General features: G+C 39.2%; 2 protein-coding genes across 3 annotated transcripts in view; one reads left to right on the top strand and one right to left on the bottom strand.

Moving 5' to 3' along the window:
- Positions 1 to 18,836, top strand: part of LOC133524232 (probable E3 ubiquitin-protein ligase HERC2) — a 115,857-nt gene extending 97,021 nt beyond the window's left edge. Inside the window, exons 81-90 of the mRNA XM_061860135.1 lie at positions 7,411 to 7,560; positions 8,527 to 8,649; positions 9,790 to 9,997; positions 11,049 to 11,243; positions 12,040 to 12,212; positions 12,617 to 12,747; positions 13,354 to 13,517; positions 13,681 to 13,835; positions 15,165 to 15,277; positions 15,546 to 18,836. Of these exons, the coding sequence (XP_061716119.1) occupies positions 7,411 to 7,560; positions 8,527 to 8,649; positions 9,790 to 9,997; positions 11,049 to 11,243; positions 12,040 to 12,212; positions 12,617 to 12,747; positions 13,354 to 13,517; positions 13,681 to 13,835; positions 15,165 to 15,277; positions 15,546 to 15,717 (1,584 nt within the window). The 3' untranslated portion in view covers positions 15,718 to 18,836. The remainder of the gene's footprint in view (positions 1 to 7,410; positions 7,561 to 8,526; positions 8,650 to 9,789; positions 9,998 to 11,048; positions 11,244 to 12,039; positions 12,213 to 12,616; positions 12,748 to 13,353; positions 13,518 to 13,680; positions 13,836 to 15,164; positions 15,278 to 15,545) is intronic.
- Positions 18,837 to 20,888: 2,052 nt separating this feature from the next.
- On the bottom strand, positions 20,889 to 25,826 carry LOC133524220 (uncharacterized). 2 transcript variants are annotated; one of them, XM_061860119.1, is made up of 5 exons: positions 25,691 to 25,819; positions 23,375 to 23,497; positions 22,289 to 22,361; positions 22,108 to 22,192; positions 20,889 to 21,066 (listed from the first exon to the last, which is right to left on the bottom strand). In XM_061860119.1, exons 4-5 carry the CDS (start codon positions 22,189 to 22,191, stop codon positions 20,995 to 20,997), a joined length of 156 nt encoding a protein of 51 aa, XP_061716103.1. In that variant the 5' UTR covers position 22,192; positions 22,289 to 22,361; positions 23,375 to 23,497; positions 25,691 to 25,819; the 3' UTR covers positions 20,889 to 20,994. The 2 variants fall into 2 exon arrangements, with proteins under 2 accessions (XP_061716103.1, XP_061716109.1); XM_061860125.1 differs by lacking the exon at positions 22,289 to 22,361 and having other exon boundaries at positions 25,691 to 25,826.
- Positions 25,827 to 26,002: the final 176 nt, after the last annotated feature.

The raw sequence follows: 26,002 nt of genomic DNA, 5'->3' as shown, positions 1-26,002 counted from the left end.
AGTGGCATATTATTTTACGAATTCTTTAAAAACGTTGCAACTCAAACAAATTTTAATTGATGTTATACGTCATTTGCAAGCTACTGGTTTGCGTATAGTGGCGACAGTTTGCGACCAAAGCTCGACAAACGTGAGCGCAATAAATAGTTTAATTTCCGACACCAGAGCAAACTTTATACGAGCGGGGAAAGAATGGAGGGATGAGATCATATGTATTGACAACACGGAAGTATTCCCGCTGTTTGATGTTCCCCACTTATTAAAAGGCATTAGGAATAACCTAATAAATAAAGATATGCACTATATGCACGAAGGCAACATAAAGGTTATTAAGTGGGAACATTTTCAGAGAGTTTATGCAGCAGACAAAATGCACGGTGAATTAGTACATTTGCCCAAATTAACTAATGAACACATCGATCCCGGCAAAATAAGGAAAATGCGGGTAAAAAATGCAGCTCAGGTGCTAAGCCACAGTATGGCGTTGGCTACTGATAGCTTTACTGCAAGAGGAGATGTACCTTCAGAATGTCGGGATCTGATACCATTTGTTTTATTAGTTGACAAATTATTTGACTCGCTTAACGCATCAAGCTTTTCACCACCCAGTGGAAAACAATATAGAGTTGCCGTAAAAAGAAACTCTCCCCATTTCGAGTTATGGGAAAAAGCGCTTAAAATGTTAAAAACCGTTAAATTTACGGTTAATAATATTGTAAAATCTGTGCCAACTATAAATAATTTAATCAGGACAATTGAAGGATTTAAATCAATATGGAAATTGTTGTCTCAAAAGTATTTAATTACCGCAATGCTGACGCGTAATTTTAATCAGGACCCACTTGAAAATTTTTTTGGAAGTGTTCGTAGTTTAGGTGCAAGAAATGTGACACCAAACTGCGTGGGTTTTGAAGCAGCATTTAAAACGTTGCTATTAAACAATTTTAATAGTAATCACTCTATAAACTCCAATTGTGAGGAAGATTCCAATGAGTGTTTACAATCATTGACGTTTTTTATTCAAAACAAAAATAAAACCTCTGCTTCTTCTCAATCACAAAATGTAGTCATTGATCAACCTTTGAATATCATGCGAAATTACACGAATATTGTAAACGAAAAAGAAGGGGATGATCAAAGAACTTACGTTTGCGGATGGGCCTTGACTAAAAGTTTACAAAAAGTTGTTAAAGGTTGCGAAAAATGTAAAAATAAGCTACTAGGCAACCCTGACAAAGGGCTGTATAAATATATACGTGCTAAAGAATATACGACAAATAAGAAGTGGCTATGTTATCCTTCCGAATGCCTAATAGCTTGTTTTCAAGAAATACAAGAAACGACAATTGCATTTCTTAATAGTGATTGCTATGTAAAAAATATTAAAGAAAGAGTAAAAGGTTTTGTAGATCTGTTTATTGATTTTGAATTCTTGGATTGCAGAATCCATAAAGAAGATTTTAAAGTTTGTTTTGTTGACACATCAATAAACATCATTATTTATAGCTGGTGCAGATCTGTTAACAGAATATTGGACGGTAAAATAACTTACGAAGGTGAAGATGCTGTAAAAAAAGCAGCTCAAATTTATTATAATAAATATAAAACAAACAAAAGGTAATAGCATGGTACCCAATACACAACTTTTTTAAATTGACGATTTTTTGAGACTTGTACTAAGACTCCACTGTCCGTCTGTCTGTCTGTCACCAGGCTGTGTCTCATGAACCGTGATAGCTAATTAGTATTATTGTATATTAGTATTTTTGTTGCCGTCATAACATCAAATAATAAAAAGTACGGAACCCTCGGTGGTCGAATCTGACACACTTGTCCGGTTTTTTTCTTACAAACTTTTTACATAACATTTTTAGTTAGGCCCTTTCCTCTTTGACTAGATTATCAATAATGTCTGTATGCGATTGTTTTTTTTAACCGATTTCGAAAAATGAGGAGGTTCTCAATTCATTTTTTTTCATTTGTTACTTCAGAACTCCGTCGTTCAAGAACCAACATGTTTTTTTACATATTTAATAATATTATAAGTTATACTTTCAGTTTGTCCCCATTGTTGTCAGTTCTAATAATGGATCTCATGAAAGAAATAAGGGAACTCCTTAAGTCTTTGGGTATTTATTAGAAGACCTTTATTCTATTCCTTTCATTGATTAAATGACAATGTTAAATGAAAGCTTTTATTCTGTCAGTCAGTTTTTGCAAGCTTTTATTTAATTTGCCATGTTTGTAAATATGTATGTTTGTTATTTAGTTAACCGACCACCATAGTATTTAGTTAGTGCGGGTCAAATCTTGGAAGCTAAATTTGACCCACTTCCCGATTTCCGATTGAGCTGAAGTTTTGCATACACATGTAAATCGGATGACAATTTAATATTATGATGACATAGAGCTGATCTGATGATGGAGACCGGGGGTGGCCATGGGAACTCTATGATAAAACAACGCAAACTAATTGTGTTTGGGGTTGTTAGAATAGTCTCGATAAGTATAAGTTTTGTTGCTTGTGGAAAGAAAAGTACAGTCAGAAATAAAAGCTTGTAATTTTGTTAATAGTGAATGAATGGTTCTAAAATGTTATAAATTATAATCCATAAGGTATTTTTTGCAAGATTTATATTTATCTCGTGTAATATTGTCCGTATTACTTGTTGTACTGAATAAAGTGATTTCGAATATGAATATATGTAAAACTTTGATTTTAAGCTTTAACAGAATTCCTAAAATTACTAAACCTTTCTTTCTTACTTTGGTTAGTTACCATGCGTACCAGTTAGATTATTTGAATTGTGATCTGCCGTTGAATGGTTTTACATTTTAAAAATGTCGTAAATCAGCGGAAAACTTTGCTTAGAGAAGCACATCATTTATCACAATTCAAATAATTCAACTACACGCGATGAACCCCTATAAGCGAGAATAATACACACACAGCAATACGCATATTGCACATTTACCCACACATAGACACCTATGTATGTGTGGATAGACGATTTTAGTTTCAGCTCACGACACGAGGTGGAAGCACGTTCCATAGATGCACATTTAGCCATAGAGTTGCCACTCTTTCTCTATATACTAATACTACTCTTTGGGGGAACCTATGCCCGATTTCATATCGAAGTACATCACCCGAACACTTAGAAAATTTGAGAGCAAAATTGGGGACTTAGCAGATTTACGAGCAACTAAATTGGGACCTTGAAAATTCATGAATAGTTTTGTTGGGACTTGTCATTTATCAAGATGAGTAATAAGATGGAAGCGAGTATTAACTTACAACTAGATCAAAGTGTTCGTATTACCAAGGCATTCAGTAACTACAAAAAGTCTCCGAAGGAGCGGATTACCATCTCGTACGTTGAAACCAGACTCGAAAGCTTAGAGAAACTATGGGAACAGTTTTCACGTATTCATATGCAGATACTGATGTTGCCAGAGCAAGATTTACTACAAGACACTGCATACATGAAGGACGATGTGTATGATGCGACTAACGAGTTATACATGGATTACAAATGCGAACTCAAGAACGCTTTCAGCAAGTTGAATGCAACACCCAGCAATAGTAGTCCCATATTGTCAACTACAGCTTCAACGTCAAAATCGAGTCATGTGAAGCTCCCTAAGATCACGATTCCAACTTTTTCGGGAAAATATGAGGAGTGGATGGGGTTCCGGGATTTGTTCATTTCACTCATCCACAAAAATCAGGACATCGATGACATCCAGAAGCTTCACTACCTCAAGGCGCATTTGACAGGCGAAGCGGAGCAGCTTCTTAGACATATACCCATTTCTAGCGAAAGTTATAACCAGTGTTGGGCCCAGTTAGAGAGTCGCTATAATAACAAGCAATATTTGGCGAATTGCATTTTTAAGAGATTTTTTGGACAAAAGACTCTCCTGACTGAGTCTGCCACTGACATTAAGCATATGTTAGATTGTACCACAGAAACGTTAAATGCATTGTCTAGTCTCAAAATTGATACAGGCACTTGGGATATTATCATCATTTACATTGTCAGTCATAAATTGGATCCAGAAAGTCGGAAAAAATGGGAATGTAAAGTAAGCGAATCTGTAACTCTGTCTGAACAGTTACCGACACTGGAACAATTTAAAGATTTTTTGCAAACGCGATACTTTTCTTTGGAATTTTTGGAACCAAAACAGGGATTTGTCCAGCAGCATAAATATGTGAATAATAATTACAAGGGGAATTTTAGCCAGGTCAAGGGCAATCATGTGCAAAAAGTTAATAATTTGCATATCACTAACAATGTATCATGTAATTATTGTAAAGGTGACCACCGTATAATACATTGCAAAGACTTCAATGCTTTAGATGTCGATGTTAAGCGTAATTATGTTCAAACCAACGGGATGTGTTTCAACTGTTTGGGTAATAATCATTCTGCCAGATACTGCAAATTGACAACAAACTGTCAAATCTGTAACAGACGACATCACTCGCTGTTGCATCAAAAGGGGGACACGCAAGCCAATGAAGATAGGGAGCATTCAGCGAGTCAAACTGTGGCACTAGATCATACACAGCAAGTCACAAATTCAATGGGAGAAGCTACACCGGGAACCAGTGTTTCAAATCACTTCGTAAATGAAGTCTCACAGCAAGGGTTACTGGCTACCGCGGTAGTGAAAGCCAAATCATGGGACAAAGAAGGATATCTAGTGAGGGCATTAATAGATCCGGGTTCAGAGGTCTCATTTATAACTTCAGCTGCAGTTAACCAGCTCGGATTAAAACCCACTGCAGTTAAGGTTTCAGTAACGGGATTGAGAGGTCAGCAGATGACAGTGTTGAAGTCAACGGTTCAAGTCACAATTGCATCGCGCACCGACTCTCGCAGTGTCATTGAAGTTACAGCTTATGTGATTGACAAAGTTACCTCGAATCAACCCTCTGCAAAAGTATCTATTACCTCATGGCCTGAGTTACAAAGTGTCGAGCTCGCAGATCCTGACTATCGCAGAAAAAATAAAATAGATGTGTTGTTGGGAGCAAATGTCTACGCTCGAATCATTCAACCAGGTTTATTCAAATCACCACAGGAGACTATGGTGGCCCAAAAGACGTCTCTAGGATGGATTATTTGCGGTGAAGTAGGGTTAAAGGCTAACATCTCCTGCAAGCTGGTTAGCATGCACACTCAGGTGGAACAGTTGGATAGGTCATATTGGGAACTTAAATCAAAACCTACCAACAATCCAAGGATCTTAACACCTGAGGAAAAGAGAAGTGAGGAGATAAACAAAGCGACTACTACACGAGATGAGCATGGACGCCAAGTTGTTAAGTTGCCGTTCCGGGATGAGCAACCAACCTGTGTAGAAGATAGGTCCAGAGAGATACCGTTGCGAAGATTTCACTGTCTGGAAAAGAAGTTTCAAACGAATAAGTGCCTGCAAACAAAATACAGAAAGGTGTTTCGTGAATACAAGAATTCTAATCACATGGAACCTTTACATAGTATAGTACAAGAAGCTAATAAAGATGGAGTGTACTTACCTTTCAATGCCGTTGTGCGTGAAGATTTTAATAGCAGTAAAGTTGGTATAGTTTTCGGGGCATCGTGCAAGGGCATAAAGGAGGAAACCTTAAACAGTGACATTATAATAGGTCCTACATCTCAGCCAAAGTTCATAAGCCACGTTCAGTCGGAGCAAAACAAGGTTGATTATAAGTCAAGAGAGATCTCAGCATCTGAAGAAAGTAAACAAGAACTCTGGTTAAACGGAGCCAAAAGGCTGAAACAAGATGTTACTGACCACAAAGTATCAAAACCAAAGAATACTCAGGCAGAGGAAAGAAAAATAAATACTCACCGGGAACCTGCAGTATCTCGATCAGACATTGAAGATTCTATGTGGTCGAAGTATTCTTCACTTACCAAGTTGTTGAGAATTGTTGCGTACTGCCGAAAATTCCTGAAAATAAAAGGAAAAATCATACCTACCTGCTGAAAAGTGAATTTGATGAAGCGTTAGCAATCATGGAAAAAAAGGGTCAGCAACATGCATATCTGAAAGAAAAAGAAGAATTAAAAATAAAAGCAAACTAAATAATAAAAGTTAACTTACCTCGGTTACTCCACAACTCGATGATTTCGGAATAATTCGAGTTGGTGGGCGGCTTCAGGGTGCAGATATAAATTATGACGGAAAGCATCCCATTTGGTTGCCGAAATCAGCGTGGTTAAATAAGCTTATCCTTCGAGATACTCATTTAAAGACTACATGGAGGGTCACCGCTGATAGTTAACTATATTAGGGTCAAGTTTTTCATTCCAGGTCTCAAGAATTTAGCAAAAGTTTATGTCAAGAAATGTATTCCGAACGCAGCCAACACTCGGATTAAATTAATGGGGCAACTATCCTCACCCAGGGTGAATATGGCAAGCCGTTTGAGTGTAGCAGGGTAGATTACGCCGGGCACATACGTGTTTTCAAGGGTAGGAAAAACAAATTATACAGGTAGACTCGGCAAACTCCAGAACTCTGGATACGTGATGTAGTTCTGGTGAAAGAGCCTGATTTTCCACCGGCAGCTAAGTAGTTGAAACGCATCCAGGTTTGGACAGGATAACGCAAGTTGTTAATCTTACAAACATGTAAGGTTAGTTTATAAAAAAAGTCCACTTCAAAAATCTTTGTTTTGCCGTTAGTCGACTAAATGTTATGTTTTAGTTCATGTTCATGTTGAAATTTCTGTTAAATATGATGTTATAAGTTTATTCTGTTTAGTTGTTATAAATTGGGTTAAGAACTGTAGTTCTTGGTGGGCGGCATGTTCGCGTCCATACTTCCGTCAAGTATTTTAATATAAACATTTTTACCAAATATCACGCAAGATGGCGTTGTACCGGGAGCGGCGATTTCTACATCACGCTATCGAAATGTTTCTAGGGATTGTATATAAGGGTTTGGGATTATTTTTAATATATTGGCTTTATTTGTGACTGGTTGTTTATATTCATAGTCAATCCTCCTAAAGTAAAGAGCGCCCTTTTTGAGAATTAGGAGTACATACACAGGTACGTTACCGCAAAAATTTCTTAGGTAAGTTACCGTGATAACTTTGCAGTTACGTTATCGCAATTACTTTGCAGAAACGTACCGTAATAACTTTGCAGGAACGTGACCGCAATAACTTTAGTATCTAAGTCGGAGAGAAATTGGGGGCTGATTTTCCTACCTTGTTTTCTAAAGTATAATTTTAATAGACTAATCAAATAATAATAAAATAATAGCGCTTTCTACTAAGATACATAGGACTATTCCATTCACCCCACTGCTCATGCCTGAGCTAGTTATATTGAATTTATGTTTCCGCCGCTTTTCAACGAGTTCTCGCTTGGTAATTGTCAGGGTAAACGTGTGACGAAGGTGGCATGCGGCAGTGCGCACACTGTGGCCCTCTGCGTGGAGGCGCCCCGCGCCCCGCGGCCGCCGCCGCCGCCGCCCCTTGAGTGCCATCTGCTGAGAGACCTGTCCCCGCAACTTATATGCAACCGATTGGTAAGTATTCAAGAATATTGACACATTTGCGAGTTTTTTTTTAATACTACGTCGGTGGCAAACCAACATACGGTCCGCCTGATGGTAAGCAGTCTCCGTAGCCTATGGACGCCTGCAACTCCAGAGGAGTATGTTTTTTCTTAAAATTCTTTAGAGATGTAAAGTCTCAAAGTGTCAGAGAAAAAAAAAAACATGAAATTATCCTTAGAGATTTAGACGGTCTCCAAGACTTGAGTTTTTTCTTGTATCAGTTAGCCCTGTTTTTGACAATCGAGTTTGATAATGTTTTCTAAAATAGCAATAAAGATTCTAAGCAACAAGGAACGCCTTGCATTAGTCCTCTTTTAACTTGAAAGCTTAGTCCAATCGTTTCTGGTTTTACTCGGCGTATGCTCTTATTGTATATAACTTTTAGAATATCTATGTATTTTGTCTCTACCTGTTGAGCTTTTAGTGTCGCCCATATACTTTCGTGGGAAACAGTATCGAAAGCGTTATAATAATCGTTCGAACATATTACCATTAAAACTTTACGGTTTGAATAAAGTTCGATTCCAAAAAATAATTATTAATTGATTAACATAGGCTATGACTATCTATTTACATTGTGTATATATAGTTGGTTTTATATAACTTTAAAATTAATTAATCCATTAAGCCGTTTAATAGAAGTAACAGAACGGCCTGTTGTATTTTTTTTCGGCGAAACTAAAATGATTAGAGTTAGACCAAGATGATTTATCCAACGATTTTGATAGCATACGCAGTGCAAGTGTTATTTATACGTAATCATTTGACATTTAAAAAATAGTTACACTGCGTGTGCTATCAAAATCTTTGCAAACTTATCATGGTCTAACTATCATTTCATAAGATTTCTCGTCTCAAATCGTTGGACAAAGTCGTTCCATGGAAACGGTTCTTTTCTGATGATATATATAATTTATTCTTATAATCGATTTCCAGGTACTCCTTCATCAGTTCTCGGAACTAGTGTGCCCGAATCTGTCGCTGCTCATCCTCGAGGGAAACCTGGAGCAACTAAGGAACTTGATGTTCTATTCCGTGAAAGAGGGCGCTTTTAGAAAGGTACAGTCCGAATCTAACAGTCGTTAAGTTATATCCAATTCTTAAAACTTGTATTTATACCAAATATTGTTAGTCTCCTTCTAAAGCCAACTCTAATATGCGTATGTTTGGGAGTCGCTCATCTCCCAAGTTAAGTTTGTGTTTGATGCGTGATGCTGATGAGCTTTGTCAATTGGCTACTTGACAGTTTTTTGTAAATAATGTCAAACGATTTTGAGTTTCCTGAGGATCAAATGTCTACATAGGACTCATGGCATTTAAGCAACACAAAGGTCAGAAATGAGAGTTAAAGTCTGACGCTCGCACTCGACGATTGAAACGCTGCTAACAAAATGATAATGTGATGTGACGTCACATCATACAAGGTGCCCGTGAGCATTGCGAGACATTTTAACTAAGCATTCCTGGTAATATTTAGAAACTAAAATGTCATTTAAGATTTTCTGGATTAGGCCTAGTTTCAGAGATAATTAAATTTTTTTCGAAATCATTCTTTCGCCATAAGTCCGTACAAAAAACATTTTTTGAGTGCGGTATTGCCACTTTGTGATCTAGTCTGAACATACCTATTGATTGACATCAAAAAATTAAAAAAATGTATTCGAGAGGCTACCCTTAAATAAAAAAAAACTTTTTAGTTAATTTTAGTTTATGTGTTTATCAATAAAAATTACGTTTTATGTACAGGAGTGTTCAAAAAAGGGGGAAAAAAAAACGAAAATTTTTTTTTTATTGTCGAATTTCACAAAAAGTCATATAACATTTTTTGCTTCTGTTGCCATCAGGAATGCACCGTTAAAATCTCTCGCAATGCTCATGGGCACCTTGTATAAGTTTGTCCTAAATGTATGGAAGATCAAGGACATTGCCATTTTGACCGTGAAATATTGCGTTTATGTGTATAGTTGTTATACAATTTATTTTTCAATAAAATACATGGAATCGTATGGTGGGACCACTGTCTATTTTTGGAAGACAAAAAAAAAATTCAGACTTTGGAGCCTTGTATTTTTTTATAATCTCAATATAATTTATTGAATTCCACTTTTTTTATAATGGATGGCTCATTCATTATCCATTGTAACTAAATATTATTATAATATTCAACATGTGTCAAGTACCCAATTGATATGTTTCCAGGCGGTGACGGCTACGATGGTCCGCGAGCGGCAGCACGGGCCCGTGGTGGAGCTGTCGCGCGTGGGCGCGCGGCGCTCGCGGCGCGGCGGCGGGCTGGCGGGCGCGGCCGGCATGCGCTCCGTGTTCGGCCAGATGGTGGCGCGCCTGCCCGCGCTCACGCAGGACGTGCTGGCGCTGCCGCACCGCGTCTGGAAGGTCAAGTTTGTAGGTCAGTCACTCCGCAACGCGGTCCGAAGACGCTTCAACTGCTGGAAATTCACATATTTTAACAAACTTTTATTCAACGTGCCGTATTAGCATGTTTGTGCGGGTCACATTTTGGAAGATTTGTGTCAGTTTTATATGTAGTTGTGTAAAATTGATAAAGCAATACTACAATGATTCCGCTTGGTTGATCTGATGATCTGACCGAAGGTAGCCATAGGAATTCAGTGATAAACTATGCAAACAAATTGGGTTTGGCTGTCGGCAATACAAGATCTAATCAAACAGTCGATCAAAAAGAACATATCAACAAAAAATAACCGGCCAAGAGCATGTCGGGCCACGCTCAGTGTAGGGTTCCGTAGTTACTCTTCCGTCACAATAAGCTAAATTGGAGCTTAAAGTATAGTAAATTGTTAACCAAGGGATGAAACGGTACCTTTCACCCGAGTTAAACAAATAGGCAAATTTGAATAATCAGTTCCTAATTAAAGTAAGTCTTTTTACTATGAAGGGAAAACTTTTTGCGATAACTCAAAAATAGCTAAACTGATCATGTCCGCTATAGTTTTCATTTAATGTCTTTCTTAAGCTCTACTTCCACGATTTTTTTCATATTTTTTGGACCTATGGTTCAAAAGTTAGAGGGGGGACACACATTTTTTTTTCTTTCGGAGCGACTATCTCCGAATATAATCACTTTATCAAAAAATGTTTCTTGAAAGCCCCTATTAGTTTTGAAAGACCTTTCCAACGATACCCCACACTCTAGGGTTTAAGCGAAAAAAAAAATTCACCCCCACTTTACATTTAGGGGAGGTACCCTAAAAAAAATTAAATTTTTAGATTTTATTGTACGACTTTGTCGGCTTTATTGATTTATATATCCATGCCAAATGTCAGCTTTCTAGCACTAACGACCACGGAGCAAAGCCTCGGACAGACAGACAGACAGGCAGACAGACAGACAGACGGACATGGCGAAACTATAAGGGTTCCTAGTTGACTACGGAACCCTAAAAAGTAGCAGCAAAACACAATATCGCATATTCCAGGCGAGAGCGTCGACGACTGCGGCGGCGGCTACAGCGAGAGCATCGCCGAGATGTGCGAGGAGCTGCAGAACGGGTCGCTGCCGCTGCTGATGGCCACGCCCAACGGCCGCGGCGACGCGGGCGCCTCGCGGGACGCCTTCCTGCTCAACCCCACCGCCAACACGCCGCTGCATCTCAACTGCTTCCGGTTCCTGGGTACGTACAGTTTGAAGAACTTTTGTACAAGGAAATCTTGAGCGTATTTACAAGTGTTTTTTATGTTTAATCATGAAAAGAAACAAAACATTTTTCGTTACAACTGCGGAACCCTTTTTTTATCGGCTTCGCGAACCCTTATTAAATTGCTTAAGAGTGAAACTTTGTGATTTTGCAATGAGACCATCGCTTTTTTAAAGCCATCGAAAGAAAGATGCAATAACGTTTCCCATCACATAAGCTCAGCAAAAATCCTATTCAGTTCCAACACGATTGATATTGATCGGGCTGTATGGAGATGCCATAATAGATATACAACACCGATCGGTGACACGCGGTTGACTACGGGCGGGTACTGTACTTGCGCACGTGAGAGCCTCTTCACATTATAAAATTTGGCTTTGTGATTATCATTGGCCAAGGCCCCACAACGTGGCATGAATCCCCACATAGATTTGGTTTCACGATGTTTTCAAATGGTTACTATACTTTTATTAGTACCGAATGAAGCAAAAATATATGTTTTTTTAAATAAAATAATCCTTAAATTCCCCGAATATAGTGTGTAAATATAAATAATATTTAATTTCTAAACTTTTAACTAAAATATTGTAATCTGTTTAAAACCGTAAAACGAAAACTCCAAATCATGTCGCTCACGTTTCCTCAACAACAACGCTTCCAACATGTCAGCTGCGATACTTTGTTTCGTTCTAACTACCGCTCCATCACACTCTCTTGGGCTGATATATCGCAAACGTTTGAAGAGATTTAGCTGACTTGATTTGTTTGACAGGCGTATTGATGGGCATCGCAATCCGCACCGGGTCTCCGCTGTCTCTTTCGCTGGCCGAGGGCGTGTGGAGACAGTTGACCGGGCAGCCGCTCCGGCCGCGCGACCTGGCCGAGGTGGACCGCGACTTCCTGCCCGCGCTGCTGTGCATCCGCGACATGTCGCCCGCCAACAAGGTGAGACAACTGACTAGACTCCCCGCTGTCTCTCTCGCTGGCCGAGGGCGTGTGGCGGCAGCTGACCGCTAACAAGTTGAGACAACTGACTAGACTCTCCACAGCCAGATTTTTAATGCGCAACAAATTGTGTTATTCAGGCTACTCAACCCTTTACCTTACAACGTCTTACTCTTAATTACTGAATCGATAAAGTTAATCAAATAACCCATTTAACCATGGGAATGGATATTACTTTAAATGGTGAGGCAGGGTAATAACGCAGACCGGCGTAATGTCACATGACCTGAGCTCCTCTCATAAAATTCTGTTTGTTTAACAGAATAACCGTCAAGAGCCATATCTCTTAAATATTGATGAACAGAATAAAATAAGAAGCTACAGTATAATGACTTTGTCCTCAGGAACTACAAAACTTGGAACTTCCGTTCTCCATACCGTCCGCGGCGGGGCACGAGGTGCCGCTGTCCACGCGGCACAAGCACGTCACGCCCGAGAACAAGCTCGAATACGTGCAGCTCGCTCTGCACTACAGGTAAATACACGGTGCTTTTATGTTACTCGCACACGGACCATGTATCTAACTTAGGCAAGGTTACTTTTCATGAGTGAAACCCAATTGTGCACTGACTGAAACAAGTAATTCGTGTTTTACTTGCATTAGCTGCGCCCTGTGTACTTTGTGCTTTCACACGACTGTGACGCCGGGCCGCCATTTTCGAACTAAACAGCTCCGCGGCACAATGTTGACGCCCCGCCCGCTTCGGCACAATATGTGTGGGGTCATTTTGCAAAGCTAGTTCGTCATTTATATTTATTATCAATCGCTGGAGAGCCCCCTCACATTATAAAATTTAGCTTTGCGATTATCGTTGGCTAAGACCCCACAACGTGGTATGAATCCCCACATCGATTTGGTTTCACTATGTTTTCAAACGGTAACTATGCTTTTATTAGTTCCGAATTAAGCGAAAATATATGTTTATTTTATAAAATAATCCCTTCATTTCTCGAATAAAATGTGAAAATATACATAATGTGTAAGCATACTGATTTATGAACATATTTGGTTGAATTCCTTTATTATATTTAGCTAGGTAAAAAAGGCCTGAGTTTAAACAGGGTCTGATTTGAATTCCAGGTTGCACGAGTTCGAAGAGCAAGTGCGCGCAGTGCGAGATGGCATGTCCCGCGTCGTGCCGGCGCCCCTGCTGTCTCTGTTCACTGCGGCGGAGCTCGAGGCGCTCGTGTGCGGCTCGCCCGACATACCCGTGCACGCGCTGCGAGCCTCCGCCACCTACAAGGGTCAGTACGAGTAGAAAGAACGACTGCAAGCGATCCCAGCGCCTTCTCGCTCTCAGGGCGACGGAGCGTGAACAATCAAAGTTAAAGTTTCCAATTTAGGCCACTAGAGGGCAGCGCACGGTCCCTATAGACACATATGTTGAATCGAACCTGTTGATTGCAGGCATCGATCCCAGCTCCCCCCTAGTGCACTGGTTCTGGGAGGTGATGGAGGAGCTGTCGGGCTCGGAGCGCGCGCTGTTCCTGCGCTTCGTGTGGGGCCGCACGCGCCTGCCGCGCGCGCCGCAGGACCCTCGCCAGCGGGACTTTGTGCTGCAGGTATGTTTTAGGTTTTTGATCCACGAATTCTAAGTAGCAACATATAGAATTAAGTAAACAGGGTACTCAGTCCATACATCAGTTTTATTACCAAAACGCTTATTATTCTCGTAGTCGACATCTAGCATCACGTAGCGGATTTGTCAGTACTGCTACTTGACAATAGAAGTCGCGATGAACGAAAAGTATAATGCTCAACAATTCTCAGTAGCAAGCCCTTGAAGAGCAGAGTCGACCGGAACTCGACGCGAAGCGTGACAAGTTAAAGGCCCGACCATCTGCGGTCATAAACTACAATTTTGTCGGAGGGGTGCTGACTTGCGGTGAGTGTGGCCGTACATTTACTGCAAAAATAGGCTACGTCAGCCACCTGAGAGCTCACGATCGTCGCTCTCACTAGCCAGCACCGCGCTTTCGATCCGCGATGTCCTACTTAGTCATCAATTCGGCTGCAAAACTATCCAATCAACGATATTTTGACTAAATCTAATCAGCAACATGAATCTTTCTTTAGACGATTCTAAGTACAACATGCGATTTCGAATGAGAAGTCTCTTTCAAATCACTTCTGAATCAAACCTAGTTCAAAATTCTTAATTACCTATAATGTAAAATTCTAACAAGTTACTGTGATCTCATGGGTCGAAATAATATGTGTATTTATTCCTTCTATGCCAGTAGCTATGCCCTAACGCTTGCACGCCCGCCGACTCGCACTCGCCGACAGGAGATAATAAACAGGTATCAATCAAGATCTCGGACGTAGAACGGAACACATAATAACCTACCGATAAAGTTATTATTGTTTTCTGATACGCCCAAGATCTAAGTAACGTCTTTCTGGTAGCCTCTTTATGCTGACGGTACGGGTACTTCTCAACAATGTCATGGCGGCCAGTCGTGGCGCGTTGGCAGCTCTGTGTGCCGGGAGGGGATGCGGAAACTACGTCATGGCGTCATGACTACATAGAAGCTAGCGGCATCTATCGGAAAACGGCGTCGTTACGCTTTCAATCAAGATCTCGGACGTAGAACGGCACACATAATATAAGCGTTTTGGTAAGATAACCGACCTATGGAGAGAGCACTCTATGCTTACTTATTTCTCTACTACGTAAAAAATTGCAAAAAAGAATTGTTCAAGTTAATTGTCTCCAACCCATAAACATTCGTAACAGAGTTCTTTCCAGATTCTAAGGAAACAATAAACGAGGCTTATAGAAATTATGTGAATGGGAACGGTATGATCCCTAATAAATTTGTACATATTAAATAGTTTTTGGATATTATCTTCTTATCTTTGCGGCTACAATATTTGAAATGTTTTAGGTGTTGGACAAATACCAGCCACCGGACCATTTCCTACCGGAGAGCTATACGTGTTTCTTCCTCCTGAAGATGCCGAGGTATTCCTGCAAGGTGGTGCTGCGGGAGAAACTCAGGTAAATGAGACTTTCGTAAATTATGATAGTGATTAACATTACGAACTCTGCCACGTTTTTCACGTACACAGTCACTGCAATAAACTATAATAATCATAACTTTCCATATCGGCTACTCCGATCCGGCGTTTCATAGGTAATGTCTGGGAACGTGACAGTAGTTCGTTAAAATCAGATTGTAGGAGGACAGTTCCCTAAGGAATGCCAGTTGCTGGCGCCATATTGGACGTGGATCGCGCGCGGCCCCTGACTCGAGTCGGTGTTGCAGGTACGCGATCCACTTCTGCAAGAGCATAGACACGGACGAGTACGCGCGCGTGGCGCTGAGCGCGGCCGAGCGCGCCTCGTCCGAGGAGTCCGACTCGGACGGCGAGCCCGCGCCGCCCGGCGCCGCGCCGCCGCCGCCGCTCTACTGCCTCGCCCGGCCGTCAGCCAACTAGACGGTAGCCGCACCTGTTCTACTACTGAACGACAGCGTCCTCGCCTCTTAACTAAACTTATTTCAGGGTAAACAACTGTATATTGGTCAGTACAGAGGGCGCTTCGGAAAACAGACGGACGCCGGGGACGGAACGTAAAGTTCCTACGACAGATAAACAATAAAAACGTTTAAGTGTTATGGGCATGCCGTACGCGGTCAACGTAACCTTCATACTTTTTAATATGGTTCATATTCTAATATGGTGCTATATGATAATGGCGTTTACGTGACATTTTGGATATGGAAAAAGACGGTCAAAAAATCAATACAGAATAGAAAAACTTATGATCAAAAGGAAACATAAATATCTAGTTTCTTCAAATCACGCTTGTGAAACTAATGTTGCCACTCTATGCCTCGACGAATGTAAAAAAAAACAATTGAGCAACAAAGAGCAAAACAAAACATCAATACGGTATAAAGAGGTACGATACTTGAACGTGTAAAGAATATGTTTCAAGACTCAAAGAGAAAAATGTTCTTACTATAATATTATAATATCCAGACTGATGGAACCAACAAATAATTTCATGAGACGGCTACGAGAATTAGACAACAAAAGTCATGTGTCCGTAAATGACACTTGTTTATACGGCCATCATGTTAGTCGTAGTAGCTGTACTTTTTATATATTGGATGTAACTTATAAACTAGCAATGCCTTCGAATTTTGTAAAGGTATCTAAGAATTACTAAGAAGCTTTAGGTATAAGCATAACATGTTCCATTAAACTACACAGCATCAATTTTCGGAGAGACTTTGAGACACATCAAGATCAGAATCAGTTCCGTCATGTTCAGATACATTTACGCAATACTAATACCTACTCGTTAAAGGTTTTCTTTATGATATAATTCGTATCATAATTTTAAGTCCATCCTGAATTGTATCAAAACTAAGATGAATTGGTATTCCAAGCTTTGTTGACTTTGGTGGTTTTAAATATTAAAATAGTTGCCCATTGTCTAAAGGCGTAATATTAAAATGTAGGATTACTGCTTTATCGCAGCTTCCAATTTTGCATTCCATCCAGAAGTGTTTCTAAAGTGGTAGCTAAACAACCAATGCGTTTAAATTGTCCGCTAGTGCTACCACTCAGGTACATTCCATATCTAAATGTTCTAGTTTGCAATGGTTTCCTAGTTTTGTGACATCCTGATGGTATGGTACTCCTAACTTTGCCTTTAAACGTTACTCGTTAGATATTTAAACACACAAAGTATCGATTCGATGTCAAAATAGATTACTTATAGTGTAATTCTGAGCCTATGTCATGTACTAGCAAATACTCGCTGATCATATTTTTTATCATTATGGTGTCAAAGTAACTTATATCTGTGCAATAAAGTAAAGGGTATTTTAAGCCATCTATGGGCCACTTGCGCCATCCAGGGTTAGCCACTAACTCGTGGTTCACCGGTTAAACCCGGAGTTACCAGTATAATTATACCCTGGGTTAACGGTTAACTCTGACTTAGTAGCTAACCCAGGATGGTGCAAGTGGCCTTAAATGTCATAGTTAATATTAACTATATTTCTGTTGAGGTATTAAAAAATGTATATCTATTTATGTTAGCATGTGTTGGTCTCTCTTTATGTGATTTGAGTTTATTCTAAAATTTCTACGAGTGCTAATAATTATCAGGCCATTTTCATGTATTCTTCAATTTGATTGTTCCCATACTATTCAAATCAAATGAATCTGACATGTTCTCACGAACATGCTCTTGACTTCAATCGAATCTGGAAAATAGTATCTGGGTCTATTATTGTGTGAACGTGATCAATATCTATCAGTAGACACATAAATATTACATAGAGAGTAGAGTTGTAATATTGTGTCCGACTACCTCTACTTTCTGTTTGTATTTTAAATGTTCCTGAATGAATGATTTTGTAATAGGCGTGCGTGCCATGAATGTGAGGGCCGGTGGCCAGGCAGTATTCTCGTTTAGGTACTATTTATTAGTTTAATTTGCTTACTGCGATAGCTGACGTCGGTCGGTGCGAGTCTGCCCGCGCGCGAGGGCTGAGCTTCATGAACTGTGATGTAGCGCAGACGGAGAGATCTGTACGGCCTTGATATTAGGTAGGATTTCAAAAGAATTGCATTTTAGGATGGAAAACATGAAGATACTAGTCATGTTGATATTAAGACATCATACTATAGAGCGGTATTTAGGACGATCCTGTACGTTATTTACTGACGCGTAATGATTCGAACTCTTATGTAGTGTAGCTGCAACTGCCACCCTAAAGGTTCTCGATCTCATTACTATTACATTGGTAGTCTCGTATCATTCTGGTGACGGTGGCGTTGAGTTAAAAAATTATGTTATATAAAGAATCTCCATTTAAATTGCCTTTCACGATTCTGAAACCTACACTGTCATCAAAATGATACGAGATTACCGCTGTAGTCATTACGCTACTGTTTCATTATTTATTGGTGCTTTGAGGTTAGTATTATATTTAATATGTACAGTCACGTCTGAAAATATCGTACGAAAACTGTGTCAAAAATATGGATACACTACCTTAATATATGGGCAATAAAGTCTTGTATACATATTTTTGGCACTTCTTTCGTACCGATATTTTCAGACGTGCCCGTACCTAATCTTTATTTAAAAAAAATATGCACAAACGGAGATCAAACACGGCATGTGTGAGACGTTACTGATATTATTACACCATGTTGCTTTTCATATAATTTTGATTTATCTCTTTATATTTTTGCCGAGATTGTGTTATATGGGCATTTTTATTTATTTCTGTAACTATGTCATGTACATTAAAAGGCTGAGAAGCGTTCTTCACATAAAGGAAAGTTAGATGTGACGTGACCTTAACATTTAAGTCAGTCAGACTATAAAGTTAAAATGAAAATGCCCATAATATTTCAAATTAAAATGATTACGCCAAAGATGATTTCAAATGTTCTATTTTCCTAAGACTGTCACTAGTATTCTTAAGATCTGAAATTATTGTATTTATTTTCTCTGATGCATTTAACACAATTATTTTATATGTACCTACCCTGTGAACGTGTATCTTAATAAATAAAGTATATAAAATTATTATCGTTTTATTCGTGAATGGGATGTCATTCGATACCTCCCTAAGGGAGGTATGCGTGGCCGCTTCCGCCTTTCAGCTGTGGCGGCTCGCTCCCCACCGATGTGGTATAAGTTTTATTTTTTTATTCGTGAATGCGAACATCACTTCACTACACCTAATGAAGTGCATGGTGGGGGTAAGTAAATCGATCGCAGCGCATAATGTGGTAAAAATAGGCACTAACGGAAGTTAGCGTCTTTAACATTTCATACAAGTCATATGGCTCCAAATGGAACTTTAATTTACGATTACTCCCGAGATATTCACTTAAATATTTTAAATTGTATAATGTAACTAGTGTGTGTGTATGCTTAATATAACCAAAGTGAATTTGAAAGAGAGGTGGATTGTCAAAGAAAATGTCGTAGCCACAGTAAATTTACTGCCATCTTTGACACATGATTAAAACTTTTAGAACGCCATTCGACTTTGATCCTTATTTACTGATATGTGTTAAATTTGTGAACTATCAAAAAGTGGCGCCAACTTACCGGCCATCGGCTAAAGGTTGTATACCTTTGGCCTTTTATCTGTTGCATCTATTAGATGGCGCCACTTTTTGATATTTCGCACAATTTGATAATTATTAATAGGGAGCGTGCATGAACTGTAGGAGGCAGCACAGGACCCGTCAGATTTTTGGCGCGAGACGTAAAAGTGATGTTTTTTGTTCCGATGTGAGAAACAAGATGGCAGAACCTACTATGCACAAGAAAACACGTGACGTGTACATGTGCATGTTTATGGTTCCGATTCAGGCCACAAGATGGCAGACCCTCCAACGCGCACGGTCCTTATAGGGAGGCTTCATTTTACTATACAAGTAATACACGGCAAGCAACGCATAAGTCACTTTCGTTACCTGCAAAACGTTGAAAGTACTAAATAAGAATATGTCTTATGACGATTAATCAATGGCAAACATAACATAAATAGGTATAAAAAAAGACTATAGATATAAATATAAATTATAGGGACCGTGCGCGTTGGGGGGTCTGCCATCTTGTGGCCTGAATCGGAACCATAAACATGTATATTTACACGTCACGTGTTTTCTTGTGCATAGTAGGTTCTACCATCTTGTGGGCTACATCGGAACAAAAAACATCACATTTACGCCTCACGCCAAAAATCTGACGGCTCCTGTGCTGCCTCCTACAGTTCATGCACGCTCCCTATACTGTATCCGTGTTAATAGCTTTTCAAATACCACATATTTTGAAATCTTTTTGTAGGAGATAAGAATGGGTATAGTAAGTTATCCTTAAAAGATAGACATACACTATCGCGGACTTTTTTGTAGACCATTAAAAGAGACAATTTCCACCATACATTGTGTTGTTATATCTCAAACGGCTCGAGCAGCCTTTTCAAGAACCACAATATTCATAGGTAAAAACCGCATAAAAATCCTTTCAGTAGTTTTCACTGAAATTATTGTGATTTATGTAGGTACTTACTTTTTGCTTAATAGTTGTGACAAAATACGGGGCTATAGGTAGTTGCAACCGCTGCGTGGCGCTCTCGTCGTGCACGGTCCCGATAAAACAAACTCCCCCACCGCGTCTGTTTGTTATAAACTCAAAAAATACTGAACAGATTTTCATGTTTTCACGTATTAATAGAGTATAGAGTGATTTCTTGAGGAAGGTTTAGGTGTATATTTTTGTGTGCGTGCGAAACTGAACCGGGTCGTTTGTTAACAATAATCATTGGCAGTGCTACGTATTAAATTTATATGTAAACAAATAATGAACACCAACTTAAATACACGCAAAATGACAAAAGAGCACCCTCAGCACAAGCTGGCTTGCAACGGCGTATTCGTCAGTACAGGGTACTAGTACTCAGGCCTGGACTTACGAGTCCTAGAGCCCCTAAGCACTTAGAATTTAGGAGGCCTCCCTTCTCCATCTCAAAACCATTGCTAGGTTGCACGGGCCCCTAGGCCCGGGCATAGGTGGAAACCCGGCCCCTTGTACTAATTAATAGGTTACGTAAAAAAAAGCATTTTCAGTGACTTACATGATTTTACTTCTCACTAAATGAATGTATATTTTACTTAACAGAAACCATGGCTAGTTACGATATAATTAACAAATTATGAAGTGTGTATTTACTTTGACTTAGGTTTAAGCATGTTGTAAAGGATCACTACGCCGAAGAATGCATATGTCGCCTTGGCCACCTGAAAAAAAGGTTTAATATATTTATATATAAAGAGATAACTTGACAATTTAACATAAGCATAAAATTAACTGTTTACAGATGGTTTATACCATCTTTGGTTGACAAAATTGCTACTCATGAAATTCCAATCATTGTAAGAAAACATGTTAAAATAACAGCTTAACAAGAACTAGGTATAAGAATAAACACATATCACTTATATAAATTACCAACTCTGTAATCAGTAGATGTATCTATAAGTAGAGCTGTCATCAAGCATATTCCTATTTGTCCCCATCCCATATGACCACAGCCATAGGAATGAATAGGAATGATTTATATGAAGCGCCTATTCCCATCTGTGCCTGGCGGGAGGGCAATGGAACCCTACATTGAGTTTTATATGTCCTTTAGACATGGTTTAATAAAGTAAAACGTGAACCGTAGTGTAACAGTGAGCATGATCATTAACCGTTTGCTGGTGTCATTCTAACTGTCAGATTTATTTATTCATGGGGTATTTGAGATTGAACTGAACATTTAACGCAGTCTACTGGTGAATCAATAAGAACATAACAGTGCTAAAAAGTGAAATTTATATACAAGTAAGTTACACCTGTCACCACCCATCATATAATTTACTGATATCGTTTATGATTTCAGTATTATTAAAACTCTGGATATTTGAATTGCCTAAATGTTTTGACACAGCAACAAATTTGAGGATACTCAGAGTCTAGACAAATGGTAGGCCTTTCTAAGAGTAGGCATTATGCTTATAATCAACAAGTATGCTTTTAGTTCACCGGACCATGTCCAGGCTTAACCTATGTATTGGGTGAACTTGTGCCACCTGTTATTATTTTACTTATTAAAGTTTTCTATCACATATTCAGTAATTTTGAATAAACATCATATAAGAGCTCCAAGAACTGAAGAGACATTGTCATCAGGTGACATGATGATACTTCGCGTAGCCAAGTGCGCATTCGAATGTTGGTCAAAGACGTCAGAGTGGAAGTAACGGGTTCCACAATAAAACCACCAAAAATATACTAACGTTTGCTCTGCCGCTGTATGTCTGGCTGTTGAAATACTTAGACAAGCCTTTCAGCTGTGCTCCGTCGGCGTTGTCTCCGGCCATTCTGTAGGCAATAAAACAAATATCAACTGTAAATAACTAATAGATACTCCATTTACACACACTATTACATATAGGAAGCGAAAAAACAGTAATTTACCTGAATTTTATGTAATTTAGCCTTCTTATGTAATTACGGACTCTAGCAGGTTAGAATAGTGAGAGAGACGATACTGCAAATGGGATAGAAACAAACGCCACAGATTAGGTAAAACTGCATTCCATTTTCATGTGTGTTCAAGTATGTACTTTTGTTAATTTATTTAAGATATTTATAATTCGAATTAAATTGTACTTTCACATACTATAATAATTAATAACGAATAAACATCAAGGCCAGCCCAGACTGGATTTTATTGGCAATATGATCAAATCATGTGGGGAGGACGTAAACGTGAATTTAGCTCGCCGATTCCACTTTATTTGATTGTAAGATTATGACTGATAAAATGAGAGGTGCGGACGCAAGAAAACTAATTTATGATGCTTGTATGCGCGTTTGGGGGCATTATATTTAAAATGAGAGGTGCGGACGCAAGAAAACTAATTTATGATGCTTGTATGCGCGTTTGGGGGCATTATATTTAATTAAGAGCACTTTAATGTCACCATATATCTAAAATTGGTGATTAAATTGTGTACGTACTAGGTCAACTAGGTGATGCAGAAGTTAACGCCAATTTCTATTTCCTTCAGGAACAGTTTCCCGTCTGAACTGGCCTTCACTTTACGAAAGTAAAAAATAAACAATTTCAACGTGACCTACATCTTTGGGCCTACCGCGACTACAGAAGTTCGCAAATTGCGAGCATATTTTCTCTTCTTCTCCAATTAAGGTGTATTAAGAGTGACAGAGAAAAATGCCCGCAATTTACTAATTTCGGTGTTCGTGGTAGGCCCTCTGATCTGGCGCGAATGGGGCGATTATTCAATTTCATATAGTAGGTTTTGTTTATCTATTGTTCTTTTAAGTAGGATAGTAAGGAAAAAATGTATTGTAATTAATATAGAGAAAAGCTGTCTTAACAAACATAATTTTTTTTTTTGTGAAAACAATTTTGGCATAGTGTCCATTTTCATGACTTTGCCTTAATACTCTTCAATAGTTTCGGATTTCCTTACACTATCCCACCAAAATACTCTGTATACTGTATACGATACAAAGTTTACTTTCACAGTTACTTACTTAGTGAAAATTGTAAATGAATCATTAACATTGCATTCACTTTTTAGATTTAGGCTTAGGCTGAGGCTTCATTTTACTATACAAGTAATACACGGCAAGCAACGCATAAGTCACTTTCGTTACCTGCAAAACGTTGAAAGTACTAAATAAGAATATGTCTTATGACGATTAATCAATGGCAAACAACATAAATAGGTATAAAAAAAGACTATAGATATAAATATAAATTATAGGGACCGTGCGCGTTGGGGGGTCTGCCATCTTGTGGCCTGAAACGGAACCATAAACATGTATATTTACACGTCCCGTGTTTTCTTGTGCATAGTAGGTTCTGCCATCTTGTGGGCTACATCGGAACAATAAACATCACATTTACGCCTCGCGCCAAAAATCTGACGGCTCCTATGCTGCCTCCTACAGTTCATGCACGCTCCCTATAGAGACGCCTTTTGGTAAGTTAGAGAAGAATTTTAGAATTCTTTGTATAGAGGGCCGTTGTATAGAGAGAGTCACATAAGTGCGCCCACTGATCCGCACGCAACGGATTTTAGAATTCTTTGTATAGAGCGCCGTTGTATAGAGAAAGTCACACAAGTGCGTCCACTGATCCGCACGCATCGTGCGCATCGCACGCAACGGATTTTAGAATTCTTTGTATAGAGGGCCGTTGTTGTATAGAGAAAGTCACACAAGTGCGTCCATTAAGGTCCGACCGAGATCTCGGTCTCGGTCTCGGTATTCTCGGCCAAAAATCGGGCCGAGATCTCGGTCTCGGTTCTCGGCCAAAATGGGCCGAGATTCTTGCCGAGACCGAGACTAGGCAATAAGTTATCATTAGTGGATTTGAATTTACCGCACACGAGTGCCCGTTTCTAAGCCACCCGTTGGTGGCATCGCCCGCGTGATGTGACGTTTTTTGTGATTTTGATTGGTTTCGTACCCACATTTTAAGCCAATTACTTATCAAATACGGTGTTGAGTTGGAATCGGATAGGCTCGGTTGCCAGTAATGACTTGAGGGCCTACCGCGAACCACGTTCGACGTGTTGCCTCTCTGTCGCACTTGTAAATTTGTGTGTAAGTGTGACAGGGAGGCAACACGTCGAACGTGGTTCGCGGTAGGCCATCTGTTCTTTGGTTCTTTTCGTTTTGTGGTTGTTGTTATTGCGGAAGAGTTAATAAATGAGTGTATATTGTTATTGAGATGTAACTTAAATTAAATTTGGGTGTAAGATGACACTGGGTATTTTGATACTTAATATATTTTTATTTACGGGAAAAGATAAGGTATAGTAGGTATGTACAAAACAATACCTGTGGCGGATTACTGTTGTGGAATATTGGACATAAGTATAATTTTGATTATTGTTATTGTTCCTCTTTTTGTGCACATCCGTACTAGAAAAACTGGCCAAGTGCGTGTCGGGAAACGCATAATGGAGGGTTCCGTACATTATTCATACAATACAAAAAGTCAGACAAGCAAAAGAGAGAATGTTCGTGGCACTTGCTTCGTTTTAATAAAAAGATATTCAAAATAATTTTCCTGAAAAAGTATATATTACAGCTTAATTATTTACCTTACTAAGATGCGACTTACATTACATAATACACCTCCGTTCCATATATCGTATAGTTTTCGAGTAAAAAAATGGTTGTGACATATGGACAGACGCTATAAGTTGCCATTTTGGCTACGGAACCATAAAAATACCATTTAATAGCGCTACGAATTGATCATGATAACTTTTTCTGATAAATCGTCGAATTTCGACTATTGAAACATTTTGATTGCAAAAAACGGTTTTTTTTCGTCTATTTTATAAATTCTCGGTCTCGGTCTCGGTCTCGGCCGAGAATCCCATTGAATCTCGGTCTCGGTCTCGTTCTCGGCCGAGACAGAAAAAGCATTCTCGGTCGGACCTTAGCGTCCATTGATCGTTTGTGTACGATGCGGCCCTGTGGATGTTCACCTTCTAACTAACAACAATATATATGTAATATTTGTAAGTACTAGAGGTAACGCTACAAAATCGAGTATCCCTTTTTTTTTATACTACGTTGGTGGCAAACAAGCATACGGCCCGCCTGATGGTAAGCAGTTTCCGTAGCATGGCAATTAGAAATGGGATGCGTACATTCATTATTTTACACCCACAATCAATCTCTTACCCTAAAAGCATTTTTATATACCCATAGAGGGCCTGCCACCAACACCGGAAATCGTTATCTGCCTCTCTCTCGCTTTTGAGCGACAGAAATATGAAATATGAAAGAGTGACAGAAAACAATTTCGTATTTGGTTTTTACACTTACATTTGCTCTCCCTCTCGTTGTAGAGCTGTTAAAGTAACGAGTAAGACCCTTCAAGCTTGGATCATCGTCAACACCGTGGCCTGCCATATCGTAAGAAAATTCCAATTATAATGATTCATTTACGTATAATATCATGAAATTTCTTTATAACTTCACCTTGACACCAACTTGTCACTCGAAAAGGAGGTAAAAATCGGACTTACCATAAAGTAAGGATCTCGCGTTAACGATAATATCATAGGAGCTCCAATTATAGGTAAAAAACTTAAGTAAGTCACCTGTTGTATGTAGTTGTGGCGTGTTCGAATAGAC

Source organism: Cydia pomonella, chromosome 1, assembly GCF_033807575.1.
Source record: "Cydia pomonella isolate Wapato2018A chromosome 1, ilCydPomo1, whole genome shotgun sequence".
NCBI classification, from domain to species: Eukaryota; Metazoa; Arthropoda; class Insecta; order Lepidoptera; family Tortricidae; genus Cydia; species Cydia pomonella.
The sequence above is the reverse complement of the archived record's forward strand: the minus strand, read 5'-3'. Positions and strand labels throughout refer to the sequence as shown.